The following is a 25,110-nucleotide window of genomic DNA, read 5'->3' on the forward strand; positions in this document are numbered from 1 at the left end:
GGGTGTAAAGAGTCACGCGAGTCGGAGCCCCAATTTTGGGTGACAAAGAGAGAAGGGCGAATGCAAGGCTGTTAGGTAAGCTTAACCAACAGTAGACACATTAGTAATAAACAGTATAAACTCTTAATACTGTGGGGGTTTTTTTTGGGTTGTTATCTCTAAATTACCTCACTCTTTTGTTGAACCCATTTTACCCTCTTCTGTGTTCTCTCCTCGTCAGTTAGGTGCTCCAAAATTTCTTATCATAGGGCTGTAAAAGAAACGAGTTGTACATAAACAATTTGAACTTAACTCGATAAAAATTTCGCTCATGTTTGTTACAGGTGAAGCAAAAACAATTGTTCATGAACATACTCATGAGCAATATGGCTCGATGAAAAAGAAGTCAAGCCTAGGCTCGTTTCATGAACTTGGTAGTAAGATTTATAGGGATTTGAAAAATAAGCTCATATTGTATAAATCGAAGCCAAATGGCTTTAATAATATGCCTAAAATTGGCTTGATAATGTATTTGTGTCTAGGGGTGTGTGTGGATCGGATTGAGTGGATAAAAACCAATATTTCTATCCAATCCGCCACTAGCAGTTTGGGAAAATTCCAATCCACCATCGAATTCTAAATCCGGTGAATTTGTTACAAATTTTGGCAATTTCAACTTGCAATTTGGGCGGGTTGACATTATTCTTTTGATAAACTATAGAGTATGTATACTTACATACAATGATAACCAACATTGGTGCCTAAACTAACCGTATTAAAAACTATAAGAAGTTAAGAACCACTATGAGTATTACACATGCACAATAGTAAAACTAACTCTATTTTTAGAAACTAAATGACCTTTTAGCTTTTCAATCTAATGTTACATGTCATTTTGTATTTGTTTGCATCTTCAGTGGATTGATTTGAGTTTGTAGGTATAGCTGGCTTTACATGTAATACCATAACATTTTTTATAATATATATAATGGATCAAAAGACAAAATATTTTGTAGATTCACAATAATATATGGAGCCCAAATCAAAAAGACAATCAACATACTCAAAAAAAATATAGATACAAACATTAAGCAATACAAGACAAAAAAACAATTACATTTGGTGTTGTCTAGGAGAGTACGCAGATGATGGAAGGTGAAGAATTGAAGGAAAAAAAAGAAAAAAAACAAAAAACAAAAGAGGCTTCAATGTTGGCTAAAGGTGAAAGCTAAATACAGAGTGTATGTAGTATACGGCTAAAGTGAGTTTAGGGTTTCGATGTTGACTTTTTTTTTTTTTTAAAAGGAATTTTTACTGATTAGCTGTAAAAATTGATTAAATTTAAATAAGAAAATATACGGTTAAAAATTTCAAACTAATATATATTTTTCTATTTATTTATAATTAAGCGAGTGGGTCGGTTGTAGTGGGTTGGCATTGTTTCGATTCATTACCCAACTCAATCCACTATTTTGGGGGTCTAACCCGCCCAACCCAAACCGCCTAACTTAATAACCTGCATGGGGCGGGCAAGTCGGCTACAGGTTGAGCGAGTTGGCGGGTCAAGCGGATACTCTGTACACCCTTACTTATGTTTGATCTTAAGCAAGCTTGACTTAATTAATGAAAAAGTTGAGCCAAGCCCAGCTTAATCTTTTGGACTTTTTGATGAGCTCGAACTTAAATATTGTATGTAGGCTTAGTTCGAGCTTGAACAATTAACTTTTTGTTGTTGATATGAGGTTAAGCATTCAATACTCTTAAAAAATAAAAATTAGGGAAAAAAAAATTAGAGAACATAATGCCCATATCCAGATGCATCCACTACAAAAAATTATAGAAAATAAAGGCTAAAGCCCATATCAAGTTGGGTCCACAAAAATATGAGGTTAAACATTCAATACTCTTAAAAAAGAAAAATTAGGGAAAAAAAAAAATTAGAGAACATAATGCCCATATCCAGATGCGTCCACTGCAACAAATTATAGAAAATAAAGGCTAAAGCCCATATCAAGTTGGGTCCACCGTCATTCTCAAAAAAATATGTTTGATGCCACAAGGAACCTTTTCTCTGGAAATATCAGAGCCAGGTTTCGATCCTGGGACCTGTGGGTTATGGGCCCACCACGCTTCCGCTGCGCCACTCTGATTTTGTTGATAGCTTAACGTAACAATAATACTTATTCTATAAAATATAAATACTAATTCTGTAAATTCCAGATTACAAATTAGATTCAATACACGAAATAGTGTATCGGGTCACCCAATGGGCCAATTTGGCCCAATCTATATAATAACAAAAATCCCAAATTATGGCCCATAAATAGCCCATTTATAAATCACCTAAATCCGTTAAGCTTCTCACTGTGTTTCACTTCAGGTTTAGGGTTTTATAACACTTTTCTTTCTGCCTCCTTTTCTCCTCTTACTTCTCCCAATCTCCTCAACCATGGCTGAACAGGTTCAGATCCTCTCTCCCTCTCTCCCTCTCTCTCTCTCTCTCTCTCTCTCTCTCTCTATATATATATATATATATTTGTTTGTGCTACTTTTGTGTTCTGTTTGATTGTGTTAGAAACTGTTACAAAGTTTGTATTTTGAGCTCTTTACAGACTTCAAGATTGGATTTTTATTAATGGGTTTTGGTTTTTTGCTCCGGTTTTTCAGACTGAGAAGGCTTTTTTGAAGCAGCCCAAGGTGTTTCTAAGGTACTGTTAAATGGGTTTTCTTTTGTTGCAATTATTTGTTTATTTGATCTGATTTTTTGATTATGTTGGGAATGTGTTTGTTCTCTTTTTAGCTCAAAGAAATCTGGGAAGGCCAAGAGGCCTGGAAAGGGTGGCAATCGCTACTGGAAGAACGTTGGGTTGAATTTCAAGACACCCAGAGATGCAATTGAAGGTTTGCTTGCTTTGACATATTTAGCTTTGCAATTTATTTTTTTTTGTTGGGCACTAATTTCTGCTGTGAATTAATCTATAACTGAAGTTATTAAGATTTCTTTTCTTAATGTTGCATTTTGCTATATAATGTCTGGTGTCTGCCTATGTTTAAACCAAAAGTTCCACACTTGTTTGTATATATATGGTCCTCTAAGACGTTTTTCTGCCGTTAATTCTCAAAAAAAGGTCCTTGATGTTTTTATTCAAAATAAAATTTAGTTGGTTTCGGACTTGGCCTTGCGTGTAGAAAATCTCCAATGCTTGGCATTTGGTTTAATATCATTGCTTTAAGTTGAATGACTAGGATCTGACTGATTAGAGGTTGTTGGGCATTCTTCATGTTTTGTATCACTAAGCTAAATAGTTGATTAGCTACTACTTATTATTCGTGCACTATATATAAGTCTTCCTTGATGACGTGGTGCTCCTAGCCTTAGACTTCCAAGTTCCAATCTAATGAAAGCATGGCATCATAAGCAAATTATTAATTTAAGCACAGTACAAGTTGAGAGAACTAGTAATGAGCTCAGCATAAACTTAGAATGTCTAGGCATTTTCTGCAATATCAACCTGAGTCGAGATTGTTAAATATTTGTTGGCTTCATCCTGTACTTCAATCATGAGTTGTAAATTTCTAACTTGAGCTGAACTTGTTGGCGTGTAATTCCTTTACACGTGTGTGCAGTATAATCAAAAGCGAGCTGGGTGCTTGAGTGAGGTGAGGTGCCTGGCCTTTAGAGCCTAGGCAATTGCCCAGGCACTGTAAAGAGGCTGTAAGACGTTTGAGTTGAGAACCTCAATGAAATTCAGCAAATAAAAGGAAGTTTTGTACTTTTGCAAAAACAGATAGTTCTATAATTAATTAATGTTAGTGGATGTGGATGTATCTTTCTTCTCTCTTACCTCACTTTCTTTCAGCCCCAATTTAGTTTATTTTTATTTTAATAAATAATTTTTCAGCTTTAATAGTTGTTCTCTTTTTATTTTTAGTCTGTCCTTAGAATTAACTAATAGAACCTCCTACAATATATAAAATTCAAACTGTGCCCAATATGCATTAGTTACATATGATTTGAGTTTATTATATGTATGATAATTGTATATAGAGTTAGGCGTCTCATGCCCTAGACAATGAAAGGAGTGGACTTGGCACCTTAAGTCTCCTTTTGCCAGTGGTACATGCCTCTGTAATACTGAACTAGTCATTAATGAATCATCATTTTTTTTCTTCAAAATCACATTTGAAGAATGACGTTGCCCTCCATTGTTTGCAGGAACATATATTGACAAGAAGTGCCCATTCACTGGCAATGTTTCTATCAGAGGTCGTATTATTTCTGGAACTTGCCAAAGTGCCAAGATGGTGAGGACCATAATTGTTCGAAGGGACTACCTTCACTTTGTCAAGAAATATCAGAGGCAAGAACACAACTTCTTATACGCTTCAGTTTCTCATCTTTTAATTTTTCATTTCTTCATATGTTCTGTGATAGCTAGTGATATCATGTATATGAATAAGAATATAATACTTGTTGTTTGTGACCCCTTTTTACATTCTCAATTTCTTTATGTAAATCCTCTCATCCATCATTCTGACATTGTTTTTCAGATATGAGAAGAGGCACTCGAACATTCCAGCCCATATTTCCCCATGCTTCCGTGTGAAAGAAGGCGATTATGTTACTATTGGCCAATGCAGGTTTGTATTATAATCTGCAGCGTCTGATCTTTCTTTTTCCCTGATCATTTTCTTTCCCTCTTTAGTCTTTAGAATACCAATTTCACTTCTTTTTCACTATGACTGTACTTATTATATATATATATATATATATATATACATCTTAAATGATTAATTTATTTTACAGGCCTTTGTCAAAAACAGTGAGGTTCAATGTGTTGAAAGTCCTCTCTGCTGGCTCTGCTAGTGCTGGGAAGAAGGCATTTACAGGGATGTGAAAGTGATTGATTGTTATAGAGAATTGGCCTGGATTAAATTTTGTAGTAGCTTGCTCTTTTTTGGTTTTTGTTCTTAACCCTTTTGATGGATGCAAGACTTCAGGATTTGTTTCTATTTTATCGTAATTTTCAAGAAACTTTTTGCTTGGGTATTCTTAAAGGCAAAGATATGTTTTCTTGTTTACTTATTAAGGAGAAAAAAAAAATTACATATATTTTTATAATTAGTGGACTACCTGTTTTCAAAAAAAAAAAAAACAAAAAAAATAGTGGATTACCTCGATTAACAAGGTGCCCCCATATCTATTAGTCTATAACTCTATATAAATAGTGTGAATGGAGGTTTGAACAGTGCTAATTGAGGAAAAAAAAATTGTGGAGTAATGCACTGTTTTGAGTAAACCCATTTCGGCTGGATTGTAATAAAGACTTATTATTAGGTCTTTGGTTTCGAACCCATGATCTTATAAATATCACGAAACCTTAAAAGCTATTAATCCAGCCCCTGCCAGTCAAGTTGTAAATTCATAATCTAGCATACTTCTTTTTGTGTTTGCCAAATGCAATGCACAAATTTATTTCTTTTTATTTTTTATTTTTAGCATTTGGGCACTTGCACCACCAAGAAATTTGGCACTGACAGTGATTAATGAGGCAAAAAGCCGCGAAGTATTCAATCCCACTTGTGGCTTTCCCTGAAATTTACTTTACTTTGAAGAGAAACCAAAGTACTTTCTCTCAATCAATTATTAGTCTCTGACTTGAGAATTTATTTCAATTTTCTGGGTTTTGCTGGTTTCCTTTGGAATCGAAAAAAGGTGAATTAAATCAATGTTCTCTTTGAGCCTTCTAGTTTAAATTTAGCAAAATTATTTATAGTTTTTTTTTCTTCTATATTTTTCACAATAACCTTTCAATGTATACTTCATGCATTATATTGACATAAAAAAAAAATTTAAATAGATAGAAAAAAAAAATTCAAGAATAAATACTCATGAATTGGTTTTACTTTGAAAGTTAGGAAACTAAATTGACACAAATAGTAATTGACTAGATAAATTAAAAAAAAAAAAAAAAAAAAAACTCCTGAAAAACCAAATTGAACTCTACGTGAGTACTAAATTAATCAATTTAAGATTTCTTCACTATTTTTCTCTTTAAAAAAAAAAAAAACACTTCTTCACTATTTTATTCTATCTTTTTTTTTTTTTCCTTCTCATTCCATCTTGATTCATTATACACGTATATTTTTAAAATTTTCTTCTATTCTATTTCTTTATAAATTGTATGGTTAAGAAAAATAAAACATAAAATGGTCTTCTCAAAATTTAATCACTTTTTGCAATGCTCCACAAAAGTCTACAATAAAACCAATCAGCCTTCGCAATACTGTGGCCCTCGATTGATCAGTTTTATCTAAACTTATTAAAATAGTTAAAGGTGTTTTAAAAAAAAAAAAAAAGTATTTGAATGACCCAAAGTTGGGATGAATTGTCATTTTGGTCTTGTCCTGTCTGTCTGTCTCTCTCTCTCTTCTTCTCTCTTCTTCTTCTTCTTCTCTTCTCTTTTTTTTTTTTTTTTTTTTTTTTTTTTTTTTTTTTTTGTCTTGTCTCTCGTTTACATCTTTAAAGCCTATTTCTTTTTGTTATTTTAGTCTTTAAAATTTAAAATTTATATAACTTTAGCTAATCTATCCATGTTTATTTATAAAATTGTTGTTAAATGTAATAATACACTTATATGAAAAATGAATATTAAAATTTGTAAATTAAAATAATAAATTTTGGAGGCCAAATATATATATATATTTGCTAACTTTTAAGGTTGTAATTTGAATTTCAGAAAAAAAAAGAAAAGAAAAGACAAAGACCAAAAGAGTCTAGTCTAGCTTGGTGTTTCAACTTTCTACAATCTGGGGTCCACCAGATACAGATGCTGATACACAACTATTCTGGCTTGATTAGATTAGTGGGTTGACTCTATCTTCCTTGTTCCTTCCTTCTTTGCATGACCAAAAAATTTATTTCATTTCTCTGTGTTCTGTGTCTGGTTCTTCTTCTTGTTGGGGTAAAGTAAAAGCAAAACCAAAAGCAAAAGCAGTAGTGTGAAAACTCAAACATGGGTTCAGGCAACAGTTGCATGGGGTCACACCCATCTGGGTCAAGGTCACAGCTGAGCCGTTCAGGCACAGCAATGGCAAAAAGGTCTATGCTTTCCTTTCTCGTCTGTGGTGCTTCCTCTGGTTCTCACACTCACACTCACACTCCCTTTCAGGTACTACTACTACTACTACTACTACTACTACCTCTTATAGTTTCAATTCTCACTTTTGAATTTTATCTACATCTATGTAAGTATTTGAACTAAAGGGTTTAGAATGAAGTATGAAAGGGGAAAGATAAAGATTTCATTTTTATGACTTGGGTCAGCTTTTTTTAAAGCTTAATAGGCTTAATAATATGTGGATTTAGAAATAATTAGGCGTAAGCTGTTATGTCAAATATATAACATGGCAAGTAAAGGTTTTGATTGGGGCAAAATCCTCAAAACTATTAACTCCATCATTTGTTGTTAAATTCACATGAAAATAGCTTTAAGAATTCTATTACGTTTACCCCTTTTGTACTTTTTTTAATTAATTGGTAGTAAAGGTCTTTATTTTTGTTAACTGGATGATATTGTTTTAATTTCATTGCCTTTGTTTTGGTTCCGAGATAATAAGGAAAGAATTATGAACCAAAGTGTTGAATCATGTGTTTTGTATGTGGTTGTTGGGTTCAGAAAAATGAAAGCCTCATCCTCTTATAAGCTGAATAGTTGAAATTATTCTTGGTCGAGCCGAGGGGGGTTTTGTATATCCTATACCAATCAATGAAAAGTATGAAATTAACAAATTGCCTTCTATCATCCAGTCTCTTAGTTTTTACTTATTCTGAATTTAGGATTGAAATTCCAGAGCATCTATTGCACTTTAGTGCTGATTTTATCATTATTAATTTGTGGGTCTGTTAAATATTTGCTAATTTTCTATGAAAAATAGGGAACAAATTCGTGGAGGATACGTAGAAGCTTTTAATCAATGTAGTTCTAAAAATAAGACTAAATCCGACCCGATAAAGAGAGAGAGAAATTCAATCCTTACTAAATCTGATGTTAAGATTTAGTTTGATGATTGCCATCCTATTGTTATGAACTATGGCTGTAAGGTTAATGTCACCAACAGTGTTATTACTTGCTAATGGTGTTAGTATAATGACTCATTATTCCATTTTGAATATGAAGTTAAACAAAATTTGCTACAGTTAGTTCTCTATGGTATTGTGTTGATAAAACATGTTCTTACCTTTAAAAGAAGAAAAAAGTGTGACTTATTTATAATTGAAGTATAAGAATACTCCAACTCAAATGGCGCCTCCTCCTCTTGGTAAGAGAAAGGTGGAGGTAAGGTTTTGGGTTCAAAACTCACTAGCTATGTGTGTGTAACTTACCAATAAAAAATTGTAAGTAATACTATTTGTTGTATGATGAATTGGGAAGATCTATCTTAGTAGCTGGTGGTTTTGTTCATGTCATTTTTGTTATCACAGAGCTTTGTCATTTTATAAGTTAAATTGAACCATCACAATGTCAGTTTTAACAGTGATGTTAAATTCGTAAATTCTTTAACTATAGGTGGAAAATCATCTCACTAAATCAACAGCAAGACCTCTAGACAAGAAGGCTCCCCTTAATGGTGTATCCCTAAAGCCCATGGAGCAGCCATCCTCAAATTGTACTTCAGAAACTGGGTTCAGTAGCTCCAGCCCTGATAGCGGAGCCTCATCTGAAGTCATTCATGGTACTGTTGTTAAAAGTTCTGCTGAATTTGGTCTGATAAATCTTGAAACATGTAGCAGTGGGAAATGCCTTTCTGAGAATGATGGATTACTGCCACATCAGGGAAGTGCTCATGGTACTCCTGTGGAATTTCATAGGGAGAGCAGTGAAACATCTGGTATTACCTTTAAAGAACAATCATCTCTAGAGTCAGAGGATAGATCTTCAAGCAGTGTGGCTCAGGAGCCGGCAAATTTATGTTTAGTTGAGGAATCTATTCCGGATGCAGCTAAGGGCCTCCATTCTTCTGATTCTGATTCTGGATCTGCTTCTGTTCCTGATTCTCCAGAAAATTGTCAATTGCTTCAAGATGATTCTGCTGAAAGGGTCACATCTTCAGGTCTAGGATCCATTGTTTCTGCTACAGAACAAGATTCGAGAAATAGAAGTCGGCTTCATGTTGATATGGTGAGTATCTCCTCTGACACTTTGTTTAGAGGCATTTCAGATGTAAGTAACCATGAGGCAAGAAGTAGTAGAGGAATGTTTTGGGAAACCTTTTCAAGACGCAGTTTTAGACAGCATAGTGATTCCCCAACGATTGTTTTCGCAACCAGTCATGCTGATGGTCTTAGATCTCATGACAGATGGCTCCTTGATTTCAGTGATCTCCATTATGACGGGGTTGGTCATGATTCTAGACACCCTCGCTATGGTGGTCATCATAGACGTGAAAGACGACGGTGGTCAAGATATGAGGTAATACTTTATGCCCTTTTTCTTATAATGTGATGTATAATTTTGGGAATTTTCAAAAAGTCATGTCAAAAGGATCTCAATTTAAAAAAAAAAAAAAAAAAAAAAACTCTTATTTGTATTTGCACTTAAAGTATTAATCCCTTCTGAAAAGATCCATTTTTGTTGCAAAGTATGATCCCTTGGGTCAGACATTTATTTAATTTTTGGATAAGGGTGAATGGGCTTAAATGATTAGGCATCACAAACTTTTGAACTAAAGGAAACTTTTCTAGTGTGATTCTATTTTTAGTTTTTTAGAAAACCAATTCCTCTAGGTGGGGCAATTTGATTGAAGTTTGCTTGATAGAAGTTGATGGAAGTGTAATTTTTTTTTTTGTGGGGGGGGGGGGGGGGGGTGGGGGGGGGTGTTAAGATATGATTTTGTTATTAACTTCTGAATACATGTCCATGATGAAAATTATAATGGCAACTTGCAGAATTATTTGTTGATTTTTTTTTTTTTTTTTTGGGGGAATATCTTCCACACTTCCGCCTAAAAGGACAAAGTTGGTTGGAGCCTTCCTGTCCAACCCCATGGTGTGGTAGGAATGGGCTGGACTGCAGAGGGATATATTTTTGACAAAATTCAAGGGATGTGTTAGAATTAGAGTAAAGTAATTCCCCTTGAGTTTGCCAACCAAATCTTGCCACTTTATGGGGTTCATGGGCGAGCTCCAACCCTAATTTGTTCCCCTTGTAATCCATGCAAGAAAATTAAAACTTGTAATATATTATTTTAGCATTGTGGATGACTCATTTATGTAGTGAAGTTAACATTTTCTTTACTATCAACATTACTGCAACCACTATATGGGGTTCCTAGCATGAATTCTACCTTTTCATTCTAGCCCATTATTAATGGAGTAACATGAAGTTTCTAACTAGATGTCAATCTGGTCCAACCTTTTTTCGTTTATTACTTAATTCAGGGCTGGCTTTAAAGCTGCAGTTCTGGAATTATTACATTATTCAATATGTCGTCTTATGTAAATGTGAGGAATTTGTCTAGTGCTTTATATTATTTAAAGGATTAGTAGCCTAGTAGGTCTAGTCTCTATAATACTGCTTGGTGTTAAATTGATGGTGATCTTCTTTTGTTTCCTTTGCAAAAGTGCATTTCCTATGCTCTTATGTTACTTTCTTTCTAAGGTTTGGTTGTAAGCAAATTGTTTGTAGTAAGCGTGATGGGGAAGCGCAAAGAAATATATATATATATATATTTTGATTTAGTCTTATTTAATTGGAGTAATTTGCATTTTATTTTAGGCATTTAATTTATCAGAGTCAATGCTATTTTTGTAATTCAATAATAGGATCTCCTAAATTATCAATGAGAATTAGTGTTTCCTATGTCAATTAGAATTAGGATTAGTCTTAGTAATCTATATAACCACAGTATTATACTCCCATGGACACAAATTACAAGTTGATTGGTTAATAAAATTTCTCTTGGATTTCCAATGGTGATGCTGACTCCAACCAACCCTAGGTCCTTACTCCTAGAGTTTTCTATCTTGCTTGGTGTTGACTCGAACCAAGCCTAGGTGGTAACTCCTAGGTTTCCTATCCTTTATTTTCTAGTCTTTAATTTTTAAGTTGCATGATTGCATCATTTTGGTAAGTAAAGCTATATATTTATTTTAATTTAGTCTTTAAAAAAAAAAAAAAAAAACTAATCCAGTCTTATTTAGAGTCAAATTTATGTTTTGTAATTCAATGTTTGGGATCTCCCAAATCAATTAGAATTAGGGTTTCCTCTGTCAATTAGAATTAGGTTTAATCCTAGTATTGTATTGTACTCCTATGCAGACTGATCACATATCACAGTTTGATTGATTAATAAAATTTCCCACAAAATGTTGACTCCTATTGGTGCCGACTCCAACCAACCCTAGATGTTGACTTCTAGATGTTTTCTCTCATGCTTGGTGCTGACTCCAAGCAATAATGGGTGTTGACTTTTAGGTTTCCTATCCTTTATTGTTCTGTTCTTTAATTTTTGCGTTACATTGTTTTGGTTTTGTCCCTTTGTACCATGTCAATTGTACCAAATTGGAACAAAGAACTATTTTATATGAAGTTATTTTCCAGTTCTTTTGGAAGAGTGATGCAATGAGTGCATGATGTCTTTGTTTTTGCATAAATATTTACTCTTCCCCTATTTTATATCCCCCGTTGTTTGTCTTCGGTTTGGTGTATAGATTTTTTCTGCTTTCACCTGCAGTCTGCTTTATTTTTGTCCTTCATTCATGTGCATTTTCTATTCTTGCAGAGTTCAGAAAGATTTCATAGTGACTTGGATGATGAAGACAGGCATATGTCTTTCTGTGCATCAGGACTCCACCCTAATGGTAGATGCTCTTGTGGGACATTCTTTTTGGCTGAACAGCCTAGTATTCATGCAAGCATCTTTCAAATACTCATGCTTGCTGATGCACTATTTGAGGTAGATTTCCCAAGTCAGATATTGTTTTATTTTATCTGGCTTATATTCTGTTAGCAGGCTCCATCCTTAAGATCACTGGTTGGGCTGTCTCCTTGCATATACGTCCATAAACATGTGTAATTGGGGACTCGTATATTTTATTTTCCCAGGAAGTTGTTGAAGAGTGGAACTGTCTGCCCCTAAAAAATAATAACCAAAAAAAAAGGTTGAAATATGCTTTAAAAAAAAAATTTGATGGATGGATTTTGAACTTGGACCAAGTTGGGATGAAAAGTTTATTTTAGCTTTAAAAAGAAAAAAGAAAACTTAACAGAATCAAGTGTGAGAATAGCAATGTACATGAGTTCCCCTGAAGAGTAAGGAAAGCATGTTACCTAAACCATGAAGTAAACTTAACAGAATCACTGAATAATAGTTTTTTAAGTCAGTTCCCCTCCCCCCCTCCTCCTCCCATGATCATGACTTAACTGTGTGTAAAACAAAATCTAAGAGAGCATAGGCATTTGGTAATAATGTGAAGGGGGTTAGACTATCTAATGCCAATAATTCTTAGTTTACATGACTGGCAAGAGGAGGAGGGAGATGAACATTAGTCTAATAAAATGATTACTATTTAGTGCGCTGGCATACTCTGCTTATATAGAATTGTAGAACTGTCACATGCAATTTGCAAAAAACTGAATTATAAGAGGATGGTTGGGCAGGCTCTCTCTCTCTCTCCCTATCTTTTTTTGTTCATACTTTTATTTAAACACTTAAGTATTATCATAATTTCCAAAATGCAGGTCTTGGATGAAATCCATCACCACCCGGTGTCTGATTCGCCGTCTGTGCTTTCACTGCCAGCTCCAGTGGATGTTGTAGACTCATTTCCTCTCAAGAATCACAAGAAGGCCGAGGCAACTGAAAATGGAGCCCAGTAAGTTTATTTGGTATATGTCTATTTGGCCAAAAAAAAAAAACATGTGGAAAAAGAAAAAGAAAAAGAAAGGAAGTATGCATCATATAAGGTTTGGTTTGTTTATATGAAAGTGTTGCTTACATGAGGGTATATGAGGGAAATTCAGTAGTTTCTTTTTTCTTATTTCTTCTCTGAAACCAAACAAGCTTAGATCTTAAAGAGCCTAATTGTACATGAATTTTAGAATATATTTAACTGAAATTAGCTTCACATAGATAATTTATTATGTGTGTTGTTAATGGATATCTATGCATTTTCCAAACTTGAGCGATCCAATTGTTATAGATTGACTACACGTACAATTTTTCTTTGGAAGTTTGGAACATGTTGTTGCTGTTCCTCTACTTGTGGTTATTCTTGAAGTACATTTGAATGATTCCCACTATTTCTTTAACAGTTTACAGTGAAAATTGCATAATCTTTGTTCATCTTCAGAACTTATTCAAGGTCCTTATATATGTTGCCATCAATAACAGGTGTTACATTTGCCTGGCTGAGTACGAGGAAGGGGAAACTATAAGAGTTCTCCCATGTTGTCATGAATATCATATGCCATGCATTGATAAATGGCTCAAAGAAATACACGGGTATCTTCAATGCTTTCATGCTTTTATTTTATCATTTTACTGGAGTCTACTTTGTAAATTAAGTTCAATTATTTTCTAATATAACGTTGTCCCTTCTGTTCATATGCTGTTGCTGTAGTGTATGCCCAATTTGCAGAGGAGATGTTTGTGAGGGCATTGCCGAGGCTTCCGCCTGAAATCCAGAAATTTCATCTTTTTGATGGATATGTAAATGCATATATAAATAGGTAAAGGTTTTTTCTTGAAATATTTTATGCCTATATATTTGTTGTAAAACAGTAAAAGTTTCATGCTTCAGTAGTATGATATGCTATAAGTTGGCCCCAGGGAATTAAAGAAGAGGGGCATATGCATCTTGTAGTTTCCCTGTTGAAATTCCAGCCCATCAGATTTTGTAATAAAAACTAGAAAGGATTATCATCAAAATTATTGCCACACCATCAATATGCAAAATGTCATTGTCATGATGAGCGAGGTACTGAAATTTGGTAATTGCTGTCCATCATTTGGATGGAATATGCTAGTTATGATGTTGTTTATGAAAGTGATTTGATTGTTGATTCCAAACTAGATTACTTAAAAGATTTTGATCTATTCAGGAGCAAATTTTTTCAGATTCTGAAAAGCTTGGAAGCAGGATTTTTAGCTGGGTTTGTAAGAGTTTGACATAGCTTTTAGGTACTCCTGTTCATTGGAGCCATTCCATCGCACTGTGATTAAAGGCATAGCATTGTCATTATAGTGACCAATTTAAAGATGCACTTGTATGTAGCAGATCCCATTTAACATACAGCCTTAACCATGTGATGACCATCAGATACCTAGCTATAGCAAGTACTGAAAAAGTAATCCCTGAAACTACCCATTGAAAGCAACTAGGGAACATAAGCTAGGCCAGGGTAAGTAATATCAGTTCAAAACTTTTAACATTTACCAAGAAAAGGGAGGTAAAAAAAAAAGGCAGGAAATCTATGTTATTTATCCAGAACTTACGGATAAAGTTTTCTAGTTCCAGTGACTGAGGAACATTGTCCTTTTGTCTTGGAGTGAAAATTCTTTGGCATGGAGGACTGCAGTGGCATTATTTAAGTTTTAAAGACCACTTGCAACTGAGTTCTATTGGGCCAAGATCTTAACTACTTCATTGGGAAGATTTGGTGTTTCACGGATCCAAAAATTATTATGATTGACACTACATCATTTTAATTAGTTATCATTCTTTGTTCAGTGGGATGGAAATTAAATGACATGAACTTATTTACACTTCTAAATTTATGAAAATTAGATTTTCATTATGAAAGAAACTCTCCATTTTAAAGCAGATAGACAGGACAATTTCTCTTTGAAGCTGGAAAAAAAAAAAACAATTACAATCAGGGAGAGGGATTTAAATTCTATACATTTCCATTAGAAACATCAGAAGTTGTTAGTTGAGTTATAAAGCTATTAACGAAATATTATGAAGTTTGCAATTTGCATCTGCTGATGATGCAGTCTATATATATATATATATATATGCAGCATCCCTTTTTTACTCTCCCAAAACAAACATTAGGGGAAAAAAAGAGTTATGAACTTAAAGGATAGTACACTCAACTGGAAAAGTCTTCATGAAGCAGATGTGACTAATCTGCATCCTTCTCTTTGGCCAAAATTTACTCTTAAAAAGCCATACAAGTACTTTTAAGTACTTTTTTATTAAACAAAAAAGAAAAAAGAAAAAAAGTAATACTATGGATGCATTTGGCATGGCCTTTAAATATTCGTGCAAAATGTATTATTATAATTTTTAAAAAATAAAATAAAAAATTAGATATTAACCATGATTGTGGGGAAGAGAAGCAAAAGGCATAAAAAAGAGTGCTGGTCTTACCACTAGTTTATTGGGATATTTGTCCTACCTGAGTAAATGCCTTTAGAGACAGGAGTAGCATGAGAGCTTTTGGTTCAGAGTAAACAATACCAACATTATAGTTTTGGAAGGCATGCCAAGAGTCCAAAGGAAGCAACACAGAGGGACAGATATGCAGCTATTTTTTAAATTACTAGGTGTTGTTTATATATTCTATTGGGTTCAGTTTTTTACTACCATCATTTTACTAATCATGCCTTTTTTTTTAGTACTAATTTCAAGAAATATATAAGAATAGATGAGAATCCTATTTAATATAAAATTCCAAATTCACTTTAGAAAGAAAGAATACTCAATAGTCTATACTCTTTTTTTTTTTTTTTTTTTTTTTTTTTTCTAATAACTATATCATCAATCACCAGGTGGCCATTCTCCACCTTAAATGAACTATGTTGCAGGTTTCTACTCCAAAGTTTTAATGTTTTGTTGGCCTACAGGGTGCAGCTCACCTGATAAATTAATCTCTCTCTCTCAAGCAATGCCTGTAATCATGGCATTGATTTTTATTTTTTATTTTTTGTGTGAATAATTCTATAGTTGGAGCCTTGCAGGATTAGAACTCTTTATATCTCTACTAAAAACACCAAAAGATAAAAAAACTTCTGACATGGCATTGAAGATACTATTAATATTCATAAAAATAAAAAATAAAACTATTATCAATTTTATTATAAAAGACTTACAGACTAGCAAGATAATAAATTTGATCCATGATACATCAATAATTTATTTTGATTACTTTTAAATTAGAGAAAAGTTAACAGATGCCCTAAAGACATTGGTTTAGAAAATATATCTAATTTTTTTTTTTTTTTTATGAAAAAAGAAAAAAAAAAAAAAAAAAAAACAAACAAACAAACTTTTTATATATCTTATGAAAGTAGTATTAAAACTTTTCCAAAATGTTAAGGCCTTGTAGTTGAATTGACACATCTCCATGCACAAAGTACTTGGGGTCTAGAGGGGAAAGGGTTTGAATCATATTGTAACTATCTCAACCAAAAAAAAAAAAAAACCTAAAATGGTCCATTAACAAATTCTCTAAGTGCACCTGTCAAGAATACCATTTTAATTATGTATATGTTCTAAAAAGTTACACATTTGTAGTGACCATAATATCATTCAATCAAGGTTATCATCCTCTCCATTTTTTATAAAATGCATATTAGTAGGCATAGGACTCTCATCATTGAAGTTACAAGTAAAGTTATTGAGTCAACTCAGCCAATGACGTCTCCATTCAATATTGTTAGGTATCGCAGATCCAAGACCAAGAGGGCGTGATTAAAATTTAGCTTGATTTGCAGCTCTAAATGGATTCAGTGAATATGATCATGTCTTTTTTTATAGTACTACTAGATAACAGTAACACTCATTTGATCATTACCTTCTAAATCAATATTTAAAGGATATATAGTTTTGGGCTCAAACACCTTAGGTAAACTTTTTAGTTCTTACTTCTTAGGGTTACATTGAGTACCTCTAGTGCCTTTCTATTATGACAGGCGACAATCAACAATCCCACCACTTTGGAATATTTTCTAATCCAAGCTAGCCTTTTTAGTTTGAAAATTTTTCAACCCAACCCAATTAATAGGAACTCCAAAAACCAACTCAATTCATAGAGTTCGAGTTGGATCATCACGTTGGGATTATTTTATCATGCTTAATAAAACTTCGGGTATAATTCAAATATTTAAGCCATTATACAATTAATTATTACAATTTAGATAATCAAACATAATATTCTAATTTTATCAAAATTAAGTTTTAGAATACAAAAATAAATCAAACTAACAAATTTAAGAAATATATATTTTCTAAACCATTGATGGTGTGGGTTGGGTTGGGTTACTTTGACTGAAAATTTTGTCAATTCAAACCCAACGGGCAATCCAAACTTCAAAAAAAAAAAAAAAAAAAAAAAAAAAAAAAAAAAAAAGAAAAAGAAAAAGGAAGAAGAAGAAGAAGAAAAGAAAATAAAAGAATCTAACCCAACCCTACCCATAAAAAACTAACATGAAATGTCAGGTTGGGTTCCTTAGGCTGGTGGCTTGAATGCACACCCCTAATATGAACATATGAAAAAATAGATTATATATTTTGGAATTATCATCATAACTGACTTTTTTTAAAGAGACGTAAGAACTACTAATTATTTAAATATGTAAGGATTTTTTAATCTCTAAATTGAAATTGTGTTTGGTTATAATATAATTGCAATTCATAATATTATATGAATTGTATAAAAATAATATAACAACAACCTGCATACATTGTCCAACTAATTTTTTTTTTTAAAAAAAATTGGCTTTAGAGAATTACCCCTTTTTTTTAACATTATACCAAACATTACTTCTTGGTATAATAAATTTTCAGAAAAAATTATTTTTAGTATAACATAAAATTAAATTGAATAAGGTATCCAAATTTCCAAATAAAAGATTATTATTTATTCTATACCCTGATTATTCTCTGGGTGAGTTAGAAGACTTATCAATTGACTTGGTGAGACCGTGAGATTGGCCTTCTTGCTCTCTTAATTAGGCAACTTGTCCTTATTTGGAAGGCCAATTTCAATGTTAACAAAATGGTTTGTGAGGACCCCAAAGATAGCTACAAGTCTAGAAGAATAGAACCTAACGTTTGCTCAAACACGTGACATGCAAAAATTCCACATTTCCACCACTTTAATGTAATAATTAATAAAAAGAATTCTACTAAGTCATCCCTCGTGGAATATGGGGAATAAATTAGGCAAATCGTTGGGTCAAGTCAGCTTAAATTTGGAATATTTTCTAGTCCATCCCTATTTTTTTAGGTTGAATTTTTTTTAATCCAGCTCTAGACTAATAGTAACTCTAAAAACCAACCCAGCTCAACTCATAGGGGTTGAGTTGAATCATCAAGTTTGGATAATATTCCAATTTCGTTAAAATTGAGTTTTAAAATACCAAAATAAATTAAACTAACAAATTTAAGATATATTTTCTAAACCATTAATAGCATGGGTTGGGTTACTTTGATTGAAAATTTTGTCAATCCAAAATAAAAAATTCGAAATCCAACCCAAACTATCAACTCATAAGAAAACCAACATGTGAGATGTTAGATTGGGTTCTTCTCTTTAATGGGTTGAATGCACACCCCTAATACAAACAAATTTGTTAATAAAGGTTAGTCACAAAATTGTGTACAAACATATGAAATAGTTAGATTACATGCTTTGGAATACTCATCATAAGTTCATAACTGGTTTTTTCAAGATGTAAGAACTACTAATTATTTAGACATGATTTTTTTTTTTGTAAAATTAGTTGGACAATGTATGCAGGTTGATGCTATATTATTCTTAAAAAATTCATAAAATATTATGAATTGCAATTATTACAACCAAACACAACTTCAATTTAGAGATTAATTTTTTGGGAATTACATTTAAAAAAAAAACATTACACCAAGCATTACTTCTCGGTATAATAAATTTTAAGAAAAAAAATTATTCAAAAAAAAATTTATTTCTAGTATAACGTAAAATCAAATTGAATAAGGTATCCAAAATTCCAAATAAAAGATCAATATTATTCTTTTCCTATTTTGGGTGTCTAAATTTATTCTAGACTCTTGATTATTCTCTGGGTGAGATAGAAGACTTATCAAGTGACTTATCTTTGTGTCCTTAATTTCTCTCTTAATAAGACAACTTGTCCTACTTTGTCCTACTTGTGCTTCACGTATCATGTATGCCCCTCCTTGATTTGGAAGGCCAATTTCTCTGTTCTCTACAAAATGGTTTTTGTGAGGACCTCAAAGATAACTTAGAAGTCTAGAAGACTAGAACCTAACTTTTGGTCAAACACACGCATTAACAATGAGACAAATATCAATGTTATTGTCATCTTTCTCTCTCCAAATTTACCTATCACTTATGGTCAGTCAATATAGATAAACAAGTGTGATATATGTAGAAGGCCGGTGTGAATATTCAGCGAAAAAAAAGAAGGCCGGTGTGAATAGTTTGAGACTTATCAAGATAATTAACCTAACATTTGGTTTAACACACGCTTGAATCAAGGTTGATATTCTGTTTCTTGATTCTGACTTGGTGTCAATACATATGATCGTAAATGATTCATGTATGTGCCACATCATGAATGAGAGAAAGAGAGAGGAAAATATTGTCGATGATGTTATGAGTGGTTATCTAATAAGACGGTTTTAAAAATCTTTTTTTTTTTTTTTTTTTATCATAATATATGCGGTCTCTATGATTCCTACATGCAGTGAGAATAAAATTTCATAAAGATCATTTCACAATTCTACTAGATAGATTTTCCGTGAGTTACACATAACGTGAAAACGAAATTTCATAAGACTATTCCACACTTGTATTAAATAAATTTTTTTCTATGATGTTACAACATGTCTATCTCTATGCCTATTTACGTTCTAAAAGAGGATAATTATTTAAGACTTTTTCTTGTTTGAGCATTCTTTCCACATTTTGAAATAGACGTATACTATATTTTAGTCTTTTCACGGAAACTTCAAAGTTCTTAGTGATGCACTCACAGATTATAATAATATAGCTAGTTTATTATTCAAAGTATATGTCATATATATACAAAATAGAGTTAAGTGATGACAATGATACTTTTGCCAAGGGACAATTGTAGAGTCCTCGGGGGGGCATTGTACAAATTTGGAGTTAATTGATGACAATGATACTTACGCATGCAATTGGTCAGGTCCCTACCAAGGCTGGTTTGATAAAAAAATTAAATATAATTTAAAATAATTTTTTTTTAATTTAAAATTTTGTTAATATTTGTTTAACTTTTTATATTATATATATATATATAATTTTTGTTTAAATTATAAAATAACTAAGTAAATTTTTGGATTTAGGTTTGTTAGTATTTACGTTTCAACTAATATTATGAATAATACACTATATCTATTATTTTAAGTAGGATTTTATATATTGATTATAATTTTGAAATTATTTTTTAGGGGTAATTACACATAACCCACCTATGATTTGGGTGAAAATCACTTTACCTACCCGTAATTTGAAAAGTATCACTTAACGCACCTGTGGTATGGTTTCGTCAATCTCCGTAACCCACCTCATGCCCAGCCGTTACAAAAACACCTCTTAATCCCAAAACACAACATAACACGAATCAAAACACCCAAAACTCAGAAACTTTTCTAGAGAGAGACTTGTGGTAAGATCAATGTGTTCTTCATGGTTTGGAGTGTTTGAAGGGGGAGAAAAAACAAGTTTCGCAACGTCAAAGCTAGGGGGAGAAAACATGTGATTTTATAATAGGTTGTGGCTCTCCATTTTGTGGTTTTGTGTCACCATTTGTGGGTTTTGTTAGTTTTTGCAGTTGGGTTTGCTTTATTTTTTATTATTATTATTTTTTTTTGCAGAAATCACAGCAGCCAGTGGTTATTGGTGGATTTGGTTACGGGTTCACAATAGAGAGAAAAGAAAGATAGAGGTTTCGGGTTTTAAAGAATTTGGTTATGGGTTCACAATCTCAATCTCACCACAACCATATCAAACACTTGGCTTCTCTAAATTCTTCTCCAAATCATCCTTGTATGTTGATAAGCTTTTTTTTTATTTTATTTTTATTTTTATTTTTTATTTTTTTTAAGGTTTAACACATACCCAGCATTCAATTTTCTCTCTTTGTTTGGTTTCCAAGAAAATAAAAGGGAAAAAAATATTGGGTATCATAGTTTGTACTATTTGAGCTTTATATTGGTTGTAAAGGCTGAAACTTTTAATTTGTTTTCGATTGGGAAGAAGAAAGAAATTCTGGGTTTTGTGATTTATGTTGTTGAGGTTCTTGTAAAGGTGAGAGACTTATTGAAAGTTGAGCCAAATGGGTGTTGAAGACTAAGATTGAAGAGTTTGATTTCTTTTATAGTTATATGGTTGCTAAGAAAATTTGAGAGAACTTGGGAATGTGAAAAAAAAAAAAAAAATTTGTGTTTAATGATTTATGTTCTTCATGTTCAAGATTTATGTGAATTGAGGGAGAGACCAATACCACTTTTTGATCTTATTTCTCTTGCATTTTTGTGCTATTTTTTGTTTTGGGAGGAGAGAGACATAAAATTTGAGCACAAATACCTATTTACCCTTGATTTTAATAGAAGTGAGTTACGGAAAACAAACGGAATATACCATAGGTGGGTTAAGTGATATTTTTCAAACCACGGGTAGGCAAAGTGATTTTTGCCCAAACCACAGGTGGGTTTAGTGTAATTACCCCTATTTTTTATGTTTGAAAATTGTTATGATTGCTTTCACAATTTTTTTTTTTTAATATAGTTTTTCACTATTTTCTAACTCTTTTTGATGAATTCTCATTGATTTGTGAAATTTCATATAAATTTCTTGTTATATATTTTATATTTACAATAACAAATTTATCAAGAGATCCTATTTGAGACTCAATTTATTTTTCTATTTTTTTCTAATTTTTTCTTATATATTTTTCGTAATATATAATAATAAATTATGAAATGACAAGAATAAAAATAAATTTTAAAGCATAGAATACTAGAATCGAATTTATCAAAAAAAAATTCACTTAATAATATAATCACAAAACAGTCTAAATTAACAATTAACCTGCCCAAATAAAGACAAATTTAATACATAATTCAATAAATTAACACTAGACAAACTAATATTAATTTTATATAGAGAAATAAATATCACGTTTTAGGCGAAACATTTAAGAAAAAGAGATGATTTTTTTTTTATTTAATTAGAAAAAAAGGGAATTTTAAGTTAACTTGAGCAAGGTGATGCATGTGGTGAAAAAAAGCTTAAATCTAATTTTCTAATTTGATTTTGAGAGAGAGAGAGAGAGAGAGAGAGAGGATGTGCATTGATAATAGCTTAATTTTGCATATTTATATCATTGTTAAAAAGCATTATCATACTTGTTTTGAGCTAATTCATACATTTTATATTTAGTTTTAGAATAATGCTAAATAATTAATTTTGTGCTTAATCGAATTTTATTGCGTAAATTTGTCCTTTATATAAAAATGGAATTAAATAAGTGAATTTATGCATAGAAGAAAGCTAATGGACTTAACTTTTACAAAGGCCATGATGAAGTTAAAGAAAGCCAGTCCAATTAAATTTTAGTCCAATTGGAGTAAGGAATCAAAAAAAATTTGCACCATATCCAAGTCCAATTTGGATTAGGATTTCAGCCTGCACATCAGTTAGTATTTTTGGCATAACTTTCGACTCAAATGTCTAATCGAGATGATTTAAGTTAGGCTGGAAAGTTAACTTAACGGTACAACTTTGTAGCTTACCAAAAGTCCGAATTCTGTCGTTAAATAGGCCAAAATCGTCGGTTAAGTGAAGCCTAAAAATTTGGGATTTTTTCCAAACAGGAATTCAACTTATAATAAGATTCCTTGACCTATTTAAAAGCTCTTTAGGAAAAATTATTTGACCTATTTATAATAGGATTCCTTGACCTATTCAAATTGTTCTTGCTTTATATCAATTGACTAAGATGAGATTCTAGATATGAGTTCAATCATGTTTTTCTCATGATTTAGAGTTTATCTTAATTAATTGAATGCTTGGTTTATCATTTCTTGATTATAAAATTGGATATCTCTTGTAATTTGTTTGTCAACGAATACAATTGATGATTTTATTATACTTAAAAAACGAAGAAGAATATGCTTTAGATATCTAACTAGAAGTTTTAATGATAATATTTTCCATGATAGCAAGATTGATTTTTAGATTATCATGTAGTGGTTGAGAAAAATTAATGATCGTAAATATATGCTAATATGAATTTACAAGGCGGATTCCAAAATCTTAATTCCTTTCTCTAGATTGTTTACATCTCTTTACTTCTTTACATTATATCTTTGCTTAGTTTAATTATTTGCTTAGTATATTTAATTTCAAACAACCAATTTTTATTCAACTAGATTAGGATTAATTTGATTAAGATTTGATTAATTTTCCTGCATTCATTCAAGTCTTTATGGGTTTGACCTTGTTCTTGACAAACTATACTTCGGTACAATTTGTACACTTGCGAGTACTTTAAAATTTCATAACAAGAGAGAGAGAGAGAGAGAGAGAGAGAGGTTGTTTAGTGTGTGGCTATGTGGGAGATTGGGTGGCTAATGTTGATAATCTACTATAAAATAGATTGACTTACAAAAATTGAAACCTATGATTGTTAAAAGAAATTGATCACTAATAATGATTTCAATACTCACAACAATTGGGTTAGATTTCTATTGACCCACAATTTTGGGGGCCTTCTTGTGGTAGGGTGAGAGTACACATTTTTTTTCCTTCTCTCAATCAAACTAATTATTGAGCTAAAATTTTTGGGCCTTAGGCACTGGCCTAAGAGCAAACTTGGTCCCTACATTTATGAACGATCACAAATTGATGTATCATCAATCATATAAAGATAATATAAATATTTATTTATTAGTTGATGTAGTAGCACAACTCATATTCATTGTCAGGTTAGATTCAAAAAATTTTGTAGCATAATTTGTAGTCCCTTGCATTTTTTTCTTGAGTACAATAGTATGGGTGGGAGGAAAACCATAAAAAAGATGAGTATTAGACAGAGGCAAGTGTTAAGAAATACAAGAATATTTCTATTAAGTTCATTGGAAGTTGGAACTTATCCTGTGAGTAGGGTAAAGTTTTAATGGTTGTGGACTTGTGGCATTCCTTAGTGACAAGAAAGCAGACAAATATGTCACAATCTGGCATTCTCATATAGTTGTTCATATGTCGTACCAAAGTGGGAATATGCTGATATGATTTATACTAAGTACATAAGAGGTCATTGCTCATGACTAAGAGTTAAAGTCTTTTTAGGCATTGGCCCATAATATTAAGGTCCTCGCAAAGTTGTGATTGCTTTATTCCTCTTGACTCTTAAGTCTTAACTTTGAAGGTATTTAAGTTTTTTAAAGAGTGATGATAATAATTTACACACTGTGTATTAAGGGCGGAGCCAAAAAAGGGCGAGAGGGGGCATTTACCCCTCGTCCAAAAAGTTTTAATCCCTACTTACATGTATGTTGACTGTGAAATACTTTACGTCTTTACCTCCTCTGAGAATGAAAACAAAGCAACACTCTCGCTTAAAAAAAAAAAAAAAAAAAGGTCCAAACACCAAAAGAGAGGCAGAAAAGTTACTCTCCTAATAACGTGGCACTCCAGTATTATTCCACGTTTTCTACCTTACTTCAATTTCACCCTACTTAACCACCAATTCTATCCCACGTGTTCCTTAGCCCAATTCACACATCACATTTTATTTTAAGCTTCTCATGGCACTCCAATTTCAACGCATAGGCGGAAGAAAAAAAAAAAAAAAAGGAAAAAAAAAAAAGCTCTTCAAGGCTTAAATTAGTAGCGGGTCCCATAATAATGATACTCTCCAATTTCAACGCATAGGCGGAAGAAAAAAAAAAAAAAAAGGAAAAAAAAAAAAGCTCTTCAAGGCTTAAATTAGTAGCGGGTCCCATAATAATGATACTCCCCCGTCCCACTTTATTTGTCCGGTTTGAAAAGTCAAATTTTTTAAAGGAAAATTATTTATTTTCTTGTTTACCTTTTAAAAATGTATAAGTTTCCAAAACTACCCTTAAATAATTTTTCAAAAAAT

At 32.1% G+C, this 25,110-nt stretch overlaps 2 protein-coding genes and 1 non-coding gene across 3 annotated transcripts; 2 read left to right on the forward strand and 1 right to left on the reverse strand.

Moving 5' to 3' along the window:
• Window positions 1–2,057: 2,057 nt before the first annotated feature.
• On the reverse strand, window positions 2,058–2,129 carry TRNAM-CAU (transfer RNA methionine (anticodon CAU)). Its single transcript has one exon. It is a non-coding gene; the product is annotated as a tRNA-Met (tRNA).
• Window positions 2,130–2,313: 184 nt separating this feature from the next.
• LOC112036398 (small ribosomal subunit protein uS17y) lies at window positions 2,314–5,029 on the forward strand. The gene is made up of 6 exons (XM_024069201.2): window positions 2,314–2,440; window positions 2,647–2,687; window positions 2,780–2,880; window positions 4,196–4,340; window positions 4,531–4,620; window positions 4,787–5,029. Exons 1-6 carry the CDS (start codon window positions 2,429–2,431, stop codon window positions 4,875–4,877), a joined length of 480 nt encoding a protein of 159 aa, XP_023924969.1. The 5' UTR covers window positions 2,314–2,428; the 3' UTR covers window positions 4,878–5,029.
• Window positions 5,030–6,731: 1,702 nt separating this feature from the next.
• On the forward strand, window positions 6,732–13,952 carry LOC112036399 (uncharacterized). The gene is made up of 6 exons (XM_024069202.2): window positions 6,732–7,151; window positions 8,550–9,452; window positions 11,764–11,937; window positions 12,723–12,856; window positions 13,375–13,485; window positions 13,604–13,952. The coding sequence occupies exons 1-6, from the start codon at window positions 6,996–6,998 to the stop codon at window positions 13,659–13,661; spliced, it is 1,536 nt and encodes a 511-aa protein (XP_023924970.1). The 5' UTR covers window positions 6,732–6,995; the 3' UTR covers window positions 13,662–13,952.
• Window positions 13,953–25,110: the final 11,158 nt, after the last annotated feature.

The sequence above is a fragment of the Quercus suber genome, unplaced genomic scaffold, assembly GCF_002906115.3.
Source record: "Quercus suber isolate HL8 unplaced genomic scaffold, Cork oak 2.0 scaffold_31, whole genome shotgun sequence".
NCBI classification, from domain to species: domain Eukaryota; kingdom Viridiplantae; phylum Streptophyta; class Magnoliopsida; order Fagales; family Fagaceae; genus Quercus; species Quercus suber.